Genomic DNA, 17,870 nt, shown 5'->3' with positions numbered 1-17,870 from the left:
ATCCATCTTTACACATCATCTAATGATAAGCCAAATTGTGCCAAATAGTGGTACATGCATGTTGCTTCTAATGTTTCTTTATTACAACATTGTTACCTTTAATCAAAGTGGAAGGGAAGAGCAGGACATGCAGACATATTCCTCTGTTAATGAACTTTGTTATGGAGTAAAGGAGAAGATTGCAACACAGGTTCGAATCCTGGTCACGGCACCAAATGTAACAGGAAGGGAAAAATGCAATGGACCAGACTGGGATTTGAGCCCGGACCTCCTTCATCCCTAGTCAGGTGCTCTACCAGTAGTGCTATCTAGCCATCAGCAATTGAGCCCAGCTGATCGCTAAATTTATATTTGATTTTTTTCTCTCACTAAAGTAAATGATTGAGATAGCTCTATCGTGGTGCTTGAGTTCTTAAAGAGAAATTTGCTCCATCCCAATATACTATGCAGTTTGACTCTGTTCCAGAGGTTTAAGTTCAGTTTTTTTTTTTTTGGTGTCATAACTATCAGAAGAATTTTCAGAGAAATGTTGCACATTCACTATATGAATGATACAGCCCTGCCCAAGCAGTAAAGTCACTGACCCAGAGGACATGAGAGGCAGAGGCTTCTCTCCTCATTATTGCCATCATGTGCCGAGTTATATTGAAATTGTTTGATGTTCAAGAATCATATGAAGACAATTTTTAAATTAAATTTCCACAAAGCAGGACATCCCCTCATAATGTAGGCAATCAGAAAATGTAAGACTTGGTTTTATTTCTATGAAGTCCCGTAGTGACCTTGACCTTTAAACACCGAAATCAATTCTTTCTCTTTTTATATCAAAGCTACATGCGAAATATCAAATTGAACATGTGTCTACAAGCTCAGTGTTACAAACACATGGTTCTGTTACCAAATCCCCTTTTGCAAAGAATTCATGAACTATTCAATCCATTAAGCCCTTCCAAACCCTTTAATTCGAAAATGCAGTTTTCACAATTGTGTGATTGGTGAGCTACAAATGATCATCTGATGTAGCAGTGTAACAAGTTTAGTGTCAATCAAGTAAATGGAGGAGACAATATATTAATACTCTGTCCAGTTTGACACTAAAATTAGACTTGACCTTTGACCATGTAAACCCAAAATATATAGGGTTCATCTACTCCTTACGACCTACATATTCTTGACATGATGACCCTTTAAAAATTTCATGCACATGAATGTTCTACAAATTAAATAATGCTGCTTCATTTCTTTACATCCGAGAAAAGATTCAAAGACGTTTTATTTTAACAACTTTATTTGACAATAAATGTGAGTAACAAAAAAATAAATCACTTTCATAACAGATCATGACCATTAAAAAAATTAGAACATTTTCAAATAAAAAATACACAACCATACAAAATACGATTTAGGAAAACGAGATACACACAGTTTAATTTTTCCATATAAGAATGTGATACAATTCCATACTCAACACCAGTAAGATTTTTGTAGCTCACACTGGTTTTGGTCAAGTTGACATGTTTACAAAAAATTCGATAGACAAATTATTGAATAACTATTGCAAGGATTATTTAAAACTTGATTGTGTATCAGTCATTTTACAATCAATGAGTATTTCACTTGGAAACTCTTGGATTTAATTTATTTAAAACTCTCATTAATGGCATTTTAAAACAGTAATTTTAATATGGAATGTTTTGAATATACTTGTTATGAATGGAATGTTTTTTGTTTTTAAATCCTCTGAAAAACAGTGATTGTGACACAAAAAACAAAACAAAACGTACACCAGCAGAATAAAAATCCTGTTCAAATTTCGTGTAGATGTACATGTATGAAAATACGAAATATAAAATGAATTCAAAAATTGTTTTGTTTTTTTTACAACCAAGCAGTACTAAACATGTCTGATTTGATTCACAGGAAATGAAAAATTCTGTCCGATGTTTTTCTCCAATTTGGTACATGTATGTAAGACTTGCAGCCTTATAACTTCTAAGTAGAACCAGGATGTGTAAAAATACTTTCAGTTAAATCAGAGACATCAATAATGGGGCTAGTACGCAGGCTGACCTTTTAAAGATGCACAACAGACCCAGCATCATTTCTAAATTTCATTTTCATTCCCTTGAATGAAACAGAATTAAATTTAACAGATATTTTAATGAAATAAACAAACGTATGTTCAGCAAATTTAACAACTTAATCGTGAAAATTTCCTGAAAACTTATCAATATGGCCCACTCCCAGTTTTGTTGTCCTTCAAATTTCTTTAAAAGGGTATATTTTATATTATATCTTAATTTTTTAAAATTCTTGTTTAGAAATTTGCATGAATTATACATGAAAATTAAAAGATATAATTACTATGAAGTTAGGATTCATTAATAAGTATCAAACTCTGCAATATAATGATTTGAAAAGTTGCTAGTCTCCCATTACTTATGTGTCTGGATAAAGGCACTTCTTAAATACCGTATTTGCCCCTTTTACTGTCAAAATCTTAATAATTCCCATTGTTGATATCTTCAAACTCCATAAATGCTCCTTATATCACCAATTTAATCATAAATGCCCCTTATATCATTAACTTTACCAAAATACCCAACCATATCTACATGTAAATGAAGTTTTGTTTATTTAGGTTTGTATGTGTAATTATTTTTGCAGTATTCACATTTCAGTACTCCTGGCGGTGGAACAAGAGCATTAATTCATAGTTATGAGAGAGTATGAAAATATTCATTTATCCATTATCATAATAGAAGCAACTTCTAGCAAACAAATTTTCAATCTGTAAATCTTATAAATGGCTTCATTCACCCACCTTTTTAAAGCTGTTTGGGCAATTATTCTGGCAAATACTGTGAGCATTATAAGACTATGACAGAATATACCAATATTCGTGATATAGGGACGGTCAGACAGCACACAAGATCTGAATATATATATATATCCTTATACATTACTCTGAACTTCACATGTTCATACAAAAATACATACCTCTGGACTGGAATATAGATACATGTAGATTGCACTAAGTAAGGATCAATGATCATATATAAACTCACAAACACGGGTGTATGTAAAACTTATCTAGATGTACACGTGTAATTCACACCTGAAATTTACAACCATTCCTTTGTAGCAACTACGTACTGAACTTGTATGTTATAAATAGAAAAAATGTGTATATGCCATGAAAAATGATTTGTAGAAATGTTGAAAAGTACATAAATTTTGTATGTGTGTTTATATAAAAAATACACCATACTGAACATATATACATCACAATGTCACAGAAATAAAATTAATACTCTGTGGCTTGTTTTAACATAGCAGCTTGCAAATAAGACCACAATCTGGACTTGGTACAGAATTTTGTTGTCTATACTAAAGACACTTGCTAAGGAAGTGAGTGCATATGGTTGTCTAATTAACTTATATTTCATATACATAAAAATAACAATAAAATTTATAACCAGAATACATTATCAAATTCACTAGTCCAGGTTTGGTTTTACGTGTGAGTACTGTAACAAAACAGGAACTGAAATACTGATAGCAAAATGAGCTATAAATATTATTAACATGATGCCTATATCAAAATGTTTTTACCACAAATAGATCATAATCTTAATCAATGAATCAAGTTATTGATGATTTGAAGATAACACACGGGATATAAAAATAGCTCATAAACTATTCCAGGTACAAGTATAAAAAATGTTTCATCTTTTCTTAGAATTGTATAAACCTCGATAATGTTAGCGGATCTAATGAACCCCCCCCCCCCCCCCCCCCCCCCAAGACGTAAAAATTAGTTTTTTGTCATCTGGATATTTTAAAAATGTGATTGAAATGAATCCAAGCCATTACACAACACAGAACATAGGCAATCAGATACAGCGAAAAATTGTAGTGAAAACTGACATCTCCATCTTTATAATAACCCCGAAAATTCCATTCTTAAAATATCCCCATCTCTAAATGAATGACACTACTTTGTGATTAAAAACCGGAAATGGGCAGTATAGATTTCTGACTCTTCTGGATTTTCTCCTTTATCCGGATTCGCCACCCAAGCAACACATTTGATCCGAATGACGTGATTGGTCATTATCGTGTTGAACTGGACCATGACGGACGGAGGGATGTAACTAGATGGGTTTTTCTGAGGGAAATAGGTTAGGTTGAATCCGTAGGTGGGAAAATTCTGAATTGGTTTCTCTCTCATAACTGGATGGTTTTTGTCCAGGACTGGGGCATACCATCGATCCGGACCAATGTACTTCCTGTCTGCCTCCGTCTGCATAGAGAGAAAAATTGAATGCAATACTTTCAAAAGGACAACAACTGTAGAACCATATGGCAACAAACCAGATAGTTTGGGAGATTTTAAAGTCATTCAAGCAATTCTCCTACACAGGTAACACAACACAAACATACACTTTCTTTAGCTTTATCGATTAAAATAAGTAATAATCGCGATATCATATTGATGAGTTCACACCAATTTAAAAAGACTCTTGGCTTGAATCTATGATTATTAGAATAGATTAATTAACACCACTGTTCAAATTATATGATAATAAATATCAGATTTCAAATTCATAGAAAATAAATAAAAAATTATAAAAAATTAAATACAACAGGTACAAACTTTCATTTTATCAAAATAATCGGGTATTCAAAATTTTCATCGAAAACAGGACATTATTATTTGCACACAAGAAATGGGGACAGACAGGGTAAGAATATGATTTACCTCTCCGTTGCAAGTCAGACTTATGTGGTGAGGGGACCAGCTATCGTTCAACATTTTCCCTACATCAGAATCCTGGGAAAAAGTTTCTGGCACGTCCTCTGGTTTCTGAAAATATATGTTTAGTTTTGCATTATAAAGGTGAATTAAAGGTATTTCTTCAGGATACATTGTACATTAAAATTTTGTTAAATTTCCTGTTAAAAGTTTTGTTTGACAATTTGTCACCTTTAAGAATCATTGATAATAAAATCTGAGGAGACCATCTTGTATGAACATTCTACTAAATTACTTATACATTATGCATATCAAATTTTCTCCCATGAGAACGCCGGCACAGTTGTGCTTTTATTGGTTTTACTAACGTCTTATAAATCACTTGGGGCAATTCTGATTGGTTGCTTTTAAATTTTTAATATTCCAACTTTACCTTTGTACATTCAATTTTATTTCGACAGATCATCAATAGCACTTGTGTTTATTGCATGTATATTTCAATAAGTCAACATCAGCTGAAGTAAAGACGAAATGAGAATTTATTTCCCCCAAAATCTCATCTCTTAATTTTAAGCTGAGTGTCTCTTTAAAATTTAAAACATTAAGAAACTCTTGGTTAAGAAAATTTTGAATCTTCATTACATAAAGGAAACTTTTGTGCAATTTTTCTTTGCTTTTAGTATATTTGTGGTTGAGTAAAAAATATCTTAAACACCTTATTTTTAAAAGATTAACCAATATAGCCCCACCCCCTCTAGAATGACACATGACCCTTCATCTAAACAAATTCACACAAGGATACTTCAAAACAGTTTGGTAGGAATTGATAGAGAAGTGAAAAATGCAGAAAGATTTCAACCAAGACTGAGAGACAAATTCTGATCAGAAACGCTTGATTGAACTAAAAGAAAACTATATTACACAGATGAGATAATGAAGTAAAACATCGTCGGAAACCCACGGTTGATTACGCTTTCTTCCTCTCTCCATCACCCGTGGGTCCATTCATTCCTACTCGCTCGTTCTCATGAATAAATATTTTAAAATATCGTCCAATCAAAGTAATCCTTATAGTAACAGAATTCTTCTGGTTTTAAAGGTAGCATCAACTTAACTTTGCTATCACAAGAATTGTATACCGAAATTTGGCTGAAAGCGTCTTGTTGATTGGACAAATTCGCTCAAGGTATACGATGAGCGCCCAATCAAATTGCCTCATTAATTATTCATGAGAACGAGCGAGTAGGAATGAATGGACCCACGGGTGATGGAGAGAGGAACGAAGCATAATCAACCGTGGGTTTCCGACGATGGAAGTAAAATTGACTGAAAGTTTCTCATACAATGAAATTCTTACCAATTTTAAAGTCAGCAGTATGCACGGTCTTCCTTCTAAATACCCATAGTTCTTTAAATGTGTACACTGGGATCCAAATGTCTTTATGTTCTGTATGCAGACTTTGCCATCAGGGACTTTTTCTCCATTCTTACACACCATGTACGGGTCATTGTCATGGGTGTATCCATTGTAATCTGTCAGCCAATCAAAAGCATCAACAGATTATTCGTACAGCATAAAATTTTTAACATCAAAACATTGGTCTGCGGATCCAGAATATTCCACAGGCACCTGAAGTATGGATACTACCCAGCCCCCCTTTTCTGATTTTTAAAAAATAATAAAATACAATTTTATTATAATACCAGTAGAGGGCCATGCAATTTTAAAACAGAGTGAAACGATTACATGAATTGAAATACGGAAGTTCCGAGTTCCCCAAGAGTTATTTCCCTTTGTCGAACTCTTCCGTAAATTATGACATAAAATATGATGACAGTGGGTACATTTGCTAATTACTATCGTTGTATTATTTCTTAAAAGATGATAACCAGAGTTTCTGAGACCATCCTATCTCAGGGGAAAGGCCACTTTAATGAGTTTATGAGTATTGGATAACAAAATGGCTCAAACAAATACTGTTAATTGCCATCTTTCTTTGATAAAAGCGTCACTCATGTAGAAGAGGAAACGAATAATGATTTAATAGCCAATTTGATGATCTTATTCAAACAGATTATGCTTGATATGGCCAGAATATACATACCAGTGATTGATATAAACAAAAGTTACGTTTTTATTACATTAACCGTACGTAATCGTTATGTACAATGCCAGTCTACGATATAAAGTGTACATTGTGTACCCACCATACGTTATAAAATGCGAAAGAGTTCGACAAAGGGAAATAATTTTTGTGTAACTTGGAACTTGTGTATTGTGATGAGATAGACAGGGAATCCACATATTTATGAGAAATTATTCTGTTAAAAAAAATCAGAAGGGGGGCAGTACACTGTATCTATACTTCTGGTACCTGCGGAAAATTCTTCCCAAAATGAGGAGGGGGTGGTAGTTCCCCAGACACCTATAGGAGTCTACAATTTCATATTTAATACAAGGATCTATACAACTGAAACTGCATGAATATAGACAAATATATGCTAAGTTTTGACCAATCTCAGGACCAGAATAGATACTATACTCTTACATTGTGATTTGAAACATGAATTCTAAATTTATTAATGATACCATGCATGTGGAAGTCCAGATTATTGAGGTATGGGTTCATGGTCTGCTGGTTCTGTGGACTGAAGGTAATCAGATGCTTATTATCCACGTAGGGTTGGAAAAACAGCCCTGCAAAAGATACACACATATTACAGCACTTAAAAATATCATACACATCTTTGATACTGAATAAGATGTCTGGATTCTTCAATGATCCAGTTTATTTTTTAATTGCCTGGATTCTCCAATGATCCAGTTCATGTTTAACTGTTTGGATTCTGCAATGATCCAGTTTATTTTTAATTGTTTGGATTCTGCAATGATTGAGTTTATTTTTAATCCTGTTAATTGTCTGGATTCCCAAGTGATTCAGGTCCAGTGGGGATTCTCATGCAGTACCTCCTTGCTTGTCGTAAGAGGCAACTAAATGGGGCGGTCCGCAAAAACCGAGGTCCAGTGTCACAGCAGATGATGTGGCATGACAAAAACCCCTCCCTGCTCAAAGGCCATAAGCGCCGAGCATAGGCCTAACTTTTGCAGCCCTTCACCAGCAGTGGTGACATCTCCATATGAGTGAAATATTCTTGAGAAGGACGATAAACAATATTCAATCAATCAATCAAATGTTCCAGTTCATATTTGTTTAATTGTACGGATTCTCCAATGATCCAGTTTATTTTTAATTGTACAGATTCTCCAATGATCCAGTTTATTTTTAATCGTACGAATTCTCCAATGATCTAGTTTATTTATAATTGTCTGGATTCTCCAATGATATAGTTTATTTTTAATCTATTCAGATTACAGTGTACTAGTGATGCCGTAATCAATGAACTACATGGCTGACACATTGACCTCTGATTACAGAAAGCTTTTCAGTTTTCCAGGTACAATAACGATCATCACCATGATTACCATCAATTAAATTCCACTTCCCTGTGATTTCATGGTCTGTTAATACAGTACCAAGTCACAGTGTTTAATAATCCTTCCTTACTATCCAAATATTTATAATAGGTGTGCCATAGGACTGTTCTATTTACAATAGGTGTGTCATAAGACTGTTCTATTTACAATAGGTGTGTCATAGGACTGTTCTTTTCACCACACTGTTGATTTCATTAAGTTCAGAAAAATCTAAGATTGGGAACATACTGAAATCAAAACAACTACTATGTATTCCTAATTTCAATACTGTATTCAACATATTTCTCTGAAGAGAACCTGCCCTAGAGACATGACCCTTTATAATGAGCATCATGACACAGGTTACATAAACATGCAGGATCTTCTGATACTGATTTTAAAAAAAAAAATCTGTCAGTGGGAAATATCCTCCATCATCAGCAGTCCAAAGAGGATATCTGGCTTGTCTTGATACGAAATATCTCAAGTGTATCATGATAGATTTTAAAAGTATACCAAATTGAAAAAAAAAACAAAAAACCTGTGCACTTTTCCCGATATTTTTCATTCACAGTCTAAGACTTTTATTTTGATTTGGGTGCATTCTATTTTAGTTTTTTTCATAACTAACTTTTTTTTCAGCCTGCCTGGGGTGGGATTTACTGAACTGAACATATCAAGATTTTTGCACTGAACTGCCCATGTCAACTGAGCAAAGCAGACTGCTGAACTTCATTAAATCTGCTGAGTAAGGGTATCAATAAGTGGGGGAGGGGGGAGAAGCTATGTTTCACAAGCACACTGCTGAACTTTATTAAATCTGCTGAGTAAGGGTTTCAGTAAGTGGGGAGGGGGATGAACCTTTGTCTCACAGAGACAAACTATCTTTTAATTACAATGAATGGTGCTTGAGTTTAGAGAGGAAAATTGACATCATAAAGCCTTACAATGCCCACATCGTCATGACTAAAGTGACATAAGCTCCCGTTATTCTGAATATTGCTGTGTGTAATTGACAATAGCTGGAGGCAGTGTCTGTTTAGATTCAGATAATGATAGAGAGATAATGAACTTTTCTCCACTTCCTCTGTTTAAGTCTCCATAATGTTTATTCACTCCATGTTTGATTGACTGACTGTGACACAGCTAGAACACATTGATGTTGGGGGGAGTGGGGAAGGTCATATTCTTACAAAGAACAAGGCTCCGCAAAATCCAAAAAATAATCAAATTATGCATTATTTGACAGAAAAAAATGACAGGGGTTGTTAGTAATGGTATAATGATCTGATAAAATAAATGTTTTAAAGCATTTGCTATTTTATTACTGTAAAAATGAGATATTTTATAGGAATAAAATCAAAAAATTAAATTCAGAGTCACAGGAAATGCTTTTAATTCGAATGTTTTAACCTATACGGTTACACCTGTCATTCTTTTTTCTTCTGTCAAATAAAAAATTATTTACAGATACATTCTACATATTATTTGAAAATCCTTCTTAAAAAAAAAATCGCATAGAAAACGTTAAATTCACTTTTTTATTAATGCACTTTATATCTTCATATTTTAGAAAATAAAATCAGGGCATAATTTACATATGTCATGAATTGATTTTCCATTAAAAAGAACATTTTTCAAAACTGATTCTTTTGTCGTGAAACAATATTCCTGCTGTCAATTCTCTAATCCTCTGGTAAGTGTAAAATCCTGCGACTGGCAAATTGACAAATCAAACAGCTACCATTGAGGATCGGCAAATTGTCACTTACTAACATATAATATCAATTCACTCTATCATGAAAAGCTTCATCATACTTTACATATAGCGCAAAGTATAATTTCTCATTGAACACTTCATCTCAAGGAACATATTATGAATTATCTCAGAGAACACCACTATCTGGGCATGCAGACACGTGCATTAAGAAAAAAAAAATTTAATACAAAATTAATGACATTGCAATATGGTTGATAGAAATCACAATCTGCATTTTAAAGAAAAGAGGAAAATATTGATTGCCCTGCTCTGAAAAATGGAGACAGACATAAAAGCAAGAAAAGCTTTGATCCTAATGTATACCCATCTTTAACGAAGTGCCATATGGTAGTTTAATTGATTCATGAATCAGGGAGATAGTGGATGTGGTGTGAAAATTTAAATAAGAGGTAAATACGAGTTTTCAAATATTTAAAGTATCACCTTAACGACATATATCCCCCAACAGGACCATTCAGTAACCCTCACATCAGGAGTATGTATGTCATGGACTACCCCCCCCCCCCCAAAAAAAAAGAGGGGGGTAAGAAAGACCAAATATAAATAACCCCCTCATTTCCACAGATATTAAGTCATGGACCGAAAAAAAAAAAAGAAGTCATGGGCCTAATTGGGTTCCCTATTTTGGAGACAAAGTTGACTTTATTGTGATGCATGGTGCAACGCTAACAGCTCAGCTTTCTGATACATCACATAGAAATGTGCTGGTGATCCGAACATGTATGACAACATCAACTTTGAGAAATGATTTTTACTTCAAAGAAAAAGTCTACATTTTTGTACCATTTTCCTTATGCAAACCCATGCATTATAAAACAGGTCAGACTATGGGAGAAAAGATTATGTTCTCCAAAGTGTATTTAATGTTTCTGAAATCAGAAACGCTAAAAGTTACAGGTTTTCATTGGAAAATGAAACGCTTCATTTCTGCTATCCTACCAGTTACAAAAGTAGTGGTCATCTTGGTTTGTCACACAAATACTGAAGTTTGAAAAAATTTACATTAAAAATGTGAGGGATTCAACTTTCTGTGTTTTGGTCAACTTTAATCCTTATCAGATGTAGGTTTTATCTGCACTATTAAACTGATAAGCTAATACTCGGAACTCTAGTGGCTATACGCTGCGGTTAAAATTTCTGAGGCACGCACTTTTCTTCTCTCAAATGAGTATTATTTTGTGAAAATGAAGCTGTGTCATAAGAAAATTTACTTAAATTGAATCATTTTCAAATAAACACAAAGACTTAGTAGGTATAGTCCTACATGTATGTAGACCACACTTTAAAATTTTCAAGACCAGCATTGTTTATATACATATACTGACATATTCAAACTTGTTTCTCTCTCTCTCTCTCTCTCTCTCTCTCTCTCTCTCTCACAGCATAATATAACCATACATAAAGACATTCTCTTCACAAATAAACCCTATCAGTACTTTACTTTCATCTTATCATAATCAATTTACTACCCTTCAATAGTACAGAATTTCTTCAGAGTTAGGAACATGGTCGATACATTCACTTTTTGAAGTCAAAGAAATGATATATGGCAAGTTAATTATTACTTATTGAATGAATATTAGGAAATACGCCTACTCGGGGTTGTCGCACGGTGAAGCAAACTGAATTTACCAGGTCTGCTTCTGCGGAACGAATGAGGGCGGACATTAACGTCCTGATATTCAGACAATAACCTTTTTATATATTTAACACTTATTTTTAAAATTTTATGTACTTCTAATTTTAGGAGATCACATTGCTTATAATTTCTGTTTATGTCCATTATTATTTTGTTAATAAAGATATGACATCACAATCATTGAGATGCATCATCAACACATATATGATATGTCACAATATTGACTATTATACTATTTAAAAAAAAAACCAGTTATGGTTTTCTATGAAATATAATATAATATATACACATATGTATGAATGTATACAAATATCTATTGCATCATACCATATATTGTATGTACAACCTTAAAAATGGAATTTAACCTTTTTACAGCTGGTGTTGACACTTGTTGAATTAACCCGGCCAACACCAAATCCTTCTTATATAGCTAGTGTAATGTTCAAACAAGTGAAACATTTATATAATGGTTAAATTATCTGGGAACACTACACATTGTAAACATCCCCTGGCTCTGTCACTAACAGTCATTTCATTTCTCATTCTGTTTCGATGTTAATGTGAATTATGTCTGAAAAGTCCCAATATCCTGCAAAATATACCAGACAGGATTTCCAAAGCTTGGTCACAAGCATAGATCCCAAAAGTCACAGAAAATAAGATGAAAAGAAAAATCAATTTCAGTACACTCTACGCTGACTGTGAACACAAAAGTTGATATAAAGACAGTTTTAAACTCACGCAAACAAAAAACAAAGCTTATATAAACAATATCAGTCTTCCTACATCTAATTTTACAAGCCTCAGGGCCTTCGGTTAACTGGGTTATGGACTATGAAGAAATGTGTTTCAACTGACGGGCTTTGCCATACTGGTCCAACATCAACAATTAACCCAAACAAAATCACCATTACACCATAAGACAAATAACAGGATATGATTTGTTTTCCTATTAAACATAAATAAACAATATCAACATACTTAAACTCCTCCCACCGACTTATCCCTTGTTAAATGTCAATCAACTATTCCAGGGAAGACAGATCTGTTATCGGTACTTGCATGACTTCGCATTATTTCATGTTCATAAAATATCCCTTCAGATAAGTATATTTACACAATATACAAAACACATTTCCTTTCCACGGGATGTTTTTCTTTGCTTATAGTATAGGCAGTCAAAATGTCCAAGGTGCTAGATTCTCCAATTCAACATGTAATCCAATCAAACCTCTGTGTATTTCTTCTAATCATATATATTTAATAGTTTTTAAACCATATACAATTGTAATTGTTAGATACATATAATATGTAGATACCTGCTCCACAATTTCATGATGCCAAATCAGAATACCTACCAGCTTAATGGACAGACTCCGTATAGTGGCGTTTATACTATATTACATATACATGTATGTACTATTATACATTTACTGTCAATTGCTTTTATTCAGGAGAAATTTATTTTTGCGTTATAAGTTAATGACATTTGTCTTGGTTCTTAATAATATTGCTGTATACATCTACTTATAATATAGTAAATTATAGAAATAGTCTCTTAAAAATAAGTAACTGGTTTATACAAATGTAACAGTAGCATGAGCAGTGGGAACTTAGACAAGATTTGCATCAGTAGAGTATTTAGTTTACATAATTTTAATATGGGGATAATTTGTTTTATAAATATATGTCCCATTCAAGAACTTTTCACTCGTGTAAAAACATCTGATTCAGATTTAGAGATGAAGTGCCCCAGACTTTGACTTTAGTATGTAAGGCAGTCAAGGTTGTAGCATTATGGGATCTTATTCAACATGTCAATGCCTATAGTGACACAGGAAATTTCCAGTTTACGTAATGGCGCCGTTTCTGACGTTTTCCTGGCACGGTAAATACCAAAATCATAAAAAAGCCAGGAAAATGTCAGGTATTTCAGACTAGTCTCTGTGTTGGAATTATAACTCAGAGGAAGGCTAGCTGTTTACACTCTAGCATTAAGGTAGACTAGTCTCTGTGTTGGAACTATAACTCAGAGGAAGGCTAGCTGTTTACACTCTAGCATTAAGGTAGACTAGTCTCTGTGTTGGAACTATAACTCAGAGGAAGGCTAGCTGTTTACACTCTAGCATTAAGGTAGACTAGTCTCTGTGTTGGAACTATAACTCAGAGGAAGGCTAGCTGTTTACACTCTAACATTAAGGTAGACTAGTCTCTGTGTTGGAACTATAACTCAGAGGAAGGCTAGCTGTTTACACTCTAGCATTAAGGTAGACTAGTCTCTGTGTTGGAACTATAACTCAGAGGAAGGCTAGCTGTTTACACTCTAGCATTAAGGTAGACTAGTCTCTGTGTTGGAACTATAACTCAGAGGAAGGCTAGCTGTTTACACTCTAGCATTAAGGTAGACTAGTCTCTGTGTTGGAACTATAACTCAGAGGAAGACTAGCTGTTTACACTCTAGCATTCAGGTCTCTTTGGTAGAGCTGGATCTGCTGAATGTTAAAAACGAGATTTAAGGACTAATGCATAAACACACATTCAGACTTCCTTTTCACCTTTCTCAATAGCCGTGTTTCGAGTTACTCCGGAACACAGTGTTTATTCTGTGTTTAGTCACGCCGCGTCAAAAATGTTCCACAGGGTTACTTCCGGTTTATCGTTGTTTACCTTTGTTTACCAACAGTCGACACTTCGTGTATTAGGCCTAGGCTTAATTTTGTCGATCATCATGAAATTGAAATACACATTTAATAGTTTGGGGTGTATGCGGTACATATTTGTTTATGAGCGTTTGATAAGCTACTGCTATTGATCTACGAAATACAACGAACAGATTTCTAGGTATAATACAATATAAAACACAATATCTCAATACTCTATCATATATTGCATTTCTGTTTGTTTATATATATATATATATATTATATATATTATAGCACTTTCAGTTTCAGTATATCCGAGTATGGACTTTCCAATTTATAATACACATGTTGAATAATGTTCCAAGCTTACACTTCAATGCAACATGAAAATGTAGACTATTCTGCAAATCCCTACAATAACACTTGATTATTTTACTATATTATAATCATTATCAACACTGACCAACAACCTTAATACATTAAAATCATTATCATTAGCCTAGCTCCTTACACAACACCTACCATAGCTCTTCTTTTCTTGTACCCTTTCTTCCGGTTTCTCTGGTGCTCCATTAGATCTTGCTGTGCTGATGACGGTGATTGCGATTACCAGAAGAACGAGAACAAGAATCGCACCGATCACCGCTATCCTGCTGAACTTTCGCTTTACTTTGAAGCACGCGATTTTTATCGTATCTTCGTGGTTGTACCTTCGGGAAATGATGGACACCCCAGGGTAAACACCGGTGCCCAGTTCCTCTTGTTCATGATCTGAATGGAGGATAGCATTTTCTGGATATGCGACTTTGTCGTACTTTGATTCCATTGTTCAAAACTTGTTCGCAATTTGTGTCATCGATTTTCCAAACAGATGCGTCACCGGAAGTTAGGAAAGGAAAGGGTGAAACTAAAGACCGAGAATTCCGATAAACATATAAGAAATTAAAAAAAAAAAAGAAGAAGTTTTAATTCCTTATATGTTGTTTTTTTTTTTATATCGAGGAATGGTACTTCAGGGTTATATCTTTTGTTATGTCAGACTTATTCTATTAAAGAAAGTAGAAATGCATGCTGTCATGTTATGAATTTCAGGAATATATTTCTAAAATCACTACAGCACAATAATATCAAACATCATGAGTCATGCATGTCTATGATGATAATTAAAGCATATAAGCAGAAATTTTAGTGAGGATTTAATTTTGACATTATTAACGAAAGTGTTTAGATTGCATGCTTAAATTCGATATCGCTATAACAATTTACTTTTATACAAAACAAATATAGTGCAACATCAAATCTTAATTAGCTAGTAAATTAAATCCGTGTAGCGGAGAGTATATAAAGGGGGAACTTAACTGCCTCACCAGAGAGCTAGCTTTTCTAGTGATGTCATGTGGTAGAGTCTCTCTCTTGATCATGCAAGTTAATCAACGGCAAGTGTGATCAGTACTGGATGACCGCTACACGTTTACACTTGTAAGGATCAGTTACCTTCACTCCAGAATGTACTGTATGATATTTTCCATCTTCAATAATCTAGGATTTTCATTTACTTTGTACTTACTAATTAACACAGGACACTGTTTTTGGCTTGTTAATTATATAGGGACTTGTAAATTTTCCATGATGTTCCAACTTTTAAGTTGAAATATAAATTACCCCTTCTTTATATCTCTATACAAATTGATTCCATGTGCGACATATGAGTATAAATCATGGCCGGGATAAATTACATTCCCTCCAGTAAATTATATATATTTCATTTTACTTATAAAAATATTTCAGTTTTCATTTTCATCATTTTTTAAAAACAAAGTTTCGTAATATAATTAATAGCTTGTGTAAGAGCTAAATACTCCTACACTAAACAATCAATCCACGTGGACTGCAGTTATACAATCTTGACACATTAATTATTGGACAACAGTGCATGTATACAAGACTAATTATTCCAACAACCAGTTATGATTCAATCCCGTGGGGATCCGGGTTAGAATAACTAGGTCCTCAATACTCCTTGCTTGTCGTAAGAGGCGACTAAATGGGGCGGTCCTTCGGTTGAGACCGCAAAAACTGAGGTCCCTTGTCACAGCAGGTGTGGCACGATAAAGATCTCTCCCTGCTCAAAGGCCGTATGCGCCGAGCATAGGCCTAAATTTTGCAGCCCTTCACCAGCAGTGGTGACGTCTCCATATGAGTGAAATATTCTCAAGAGGGACGTTAAACAATACACAATCAATCAGTTATGATTCAGAGGAGGCATGCAATACTCCGACAGAGGTCCCGGAAATTATATATTCCAAGCTTTATGTTTCATCAAACAGATAAAACTTTTACACTTGCTGAATGCACATTATAATTGAATATGGTTACATTATTATGATCTTCCTCCTAGCTCTATTCACTGGATTCTGGATAAATTGTATATAGAACTAGTTTAGTGGATTCTGGATAAATTGTATATAGAACTAGTTTAGTGGATTCTGGATAAATTGTATATAGAACTACAATTCAGTGGATTCTGGATAAATTGTATATAGAACTACAATTCAGTGGATTCTGGATAAATTGTATATAGAACTACAATTCAGTGGATTCTGGATAAATTGTATATAGAACTACAATTCAGTGGATTCTGGATAAATTGTATATAGAACTACAATTCAGTGGATTCTGGATAAATTAAAAATCATGGTTAATATGAAATTTTCAAAGAACTATATAAAACTCTGACCCCCTACTGTAGCCTTATGCTACCCCTCAATAATTATGATTTTAACATACTTCAATCAGCACTATAGCGGGGGATACATGCAATTAATATGATAATAAGAGTATTCATATGACCCTGCTATAATCATCAAGATTTTTTCTATATACATATATTCCCCATGTAAAATGTTGATCCCCTAATGTGGCCTCACCCTACCCAGAGAACCACAATTTGAATCTGCATGACTGCCTGGAAATGTTTGCATATTAATATGAATAATCAATGCAAGTTGTTCTTGAGAAAAATACTTTTAAAGATTTTCCCTATATATTTGTATGTAAAACTTCGATCCCCTATTGTGGCCCCATCCTACCCCCCGGGGTCCATGATTTGAATAAACTTGAATCTACACTATGTCAGGAAGCATTCATATACATTTAAACTTTTCTGGCCTTGTGGTTCTTAAGCAGATTCTTAATTGACCCCACCCTATTTTTGCCTTTTCTTGATTATCTCCCCTTTGGAGGGAGAATAACCCTTCATTTGACCAAGCTTGAAACCCCTTCACACAAGGATGATACGTACCAAGTTTGATTGAAAATGGCTCAGTAGTTCTTGAACAGAAGATACTTAAAAGATGTCACAAATTATCTCTACTTGAAAAAGGGTGTGGGACTTTATTTGAACAAACTTGAAATCCTCTTTGACCCAAGCATGCTTTGTGGCAAGTTTTGCTGGAATTAGTCCTGCATTTGTGGAGAAGAAGTCAAAAATGTTAAAAGTTTCAGAAGGACAGACAGACTCACGTTGGACAAAAAGTTATCAGAATAGATTACTTGAGCTGTGAGCTAAAAATAAA

General features: G+C 34.0%; 1 protein-coding gene across 1 annotated transcript; it reads right to left on the bottom strand.

Annotated features, from left to right (window-relative positions):
• Positions 1-1,270: 1,270 nt before the first annotated feature.
• Positions 1,271-15,688, bottom strand: LOC125674037 (sodium/potassium-transporting ATPase subunit beta-1-like). The gene is made up of 6 exons (XM_048911049.2): positions 15,663-15,688; positions 14,818-15,202; positions 7,350-7,457; positions 6,117-6,292; positions 4,766-4,870; positions 1,271-4,306 (listed from the first exon to the last, which is right to left on the bottom strand). Exons 2-6 carry the CDS (start codon positions 15,119-15,121, stop codon positions 3,998-4,000), a joined length of 1,002 nt encoding a protein of 333 aa, XP_048767006.1. The 5' UTR covers positions 15,122-15,202; positions 15,663-15,688; the 3' UTR covers positions 1,271-3,997.
• Positions 15,689-17,870: the final 2,182 nt, after the last annotated feature.

The sequence above is a fragment of the Ostrea edulis genome, chromosome 3, assembly GCF_947568905.1.
Source record: "Ostrea edulis chromosome 3, xbOstEdul1.1, whole genome shotgun sequence".
NCBI lineage: Eukaryota > Metazoa > Mollusca > Bivalvia > Ostreida > Ostreidae > Ostrea > Ostrea edulis.
This window is presented reverse-complemented; position numbering and strand designations above follow the sequence as displayed.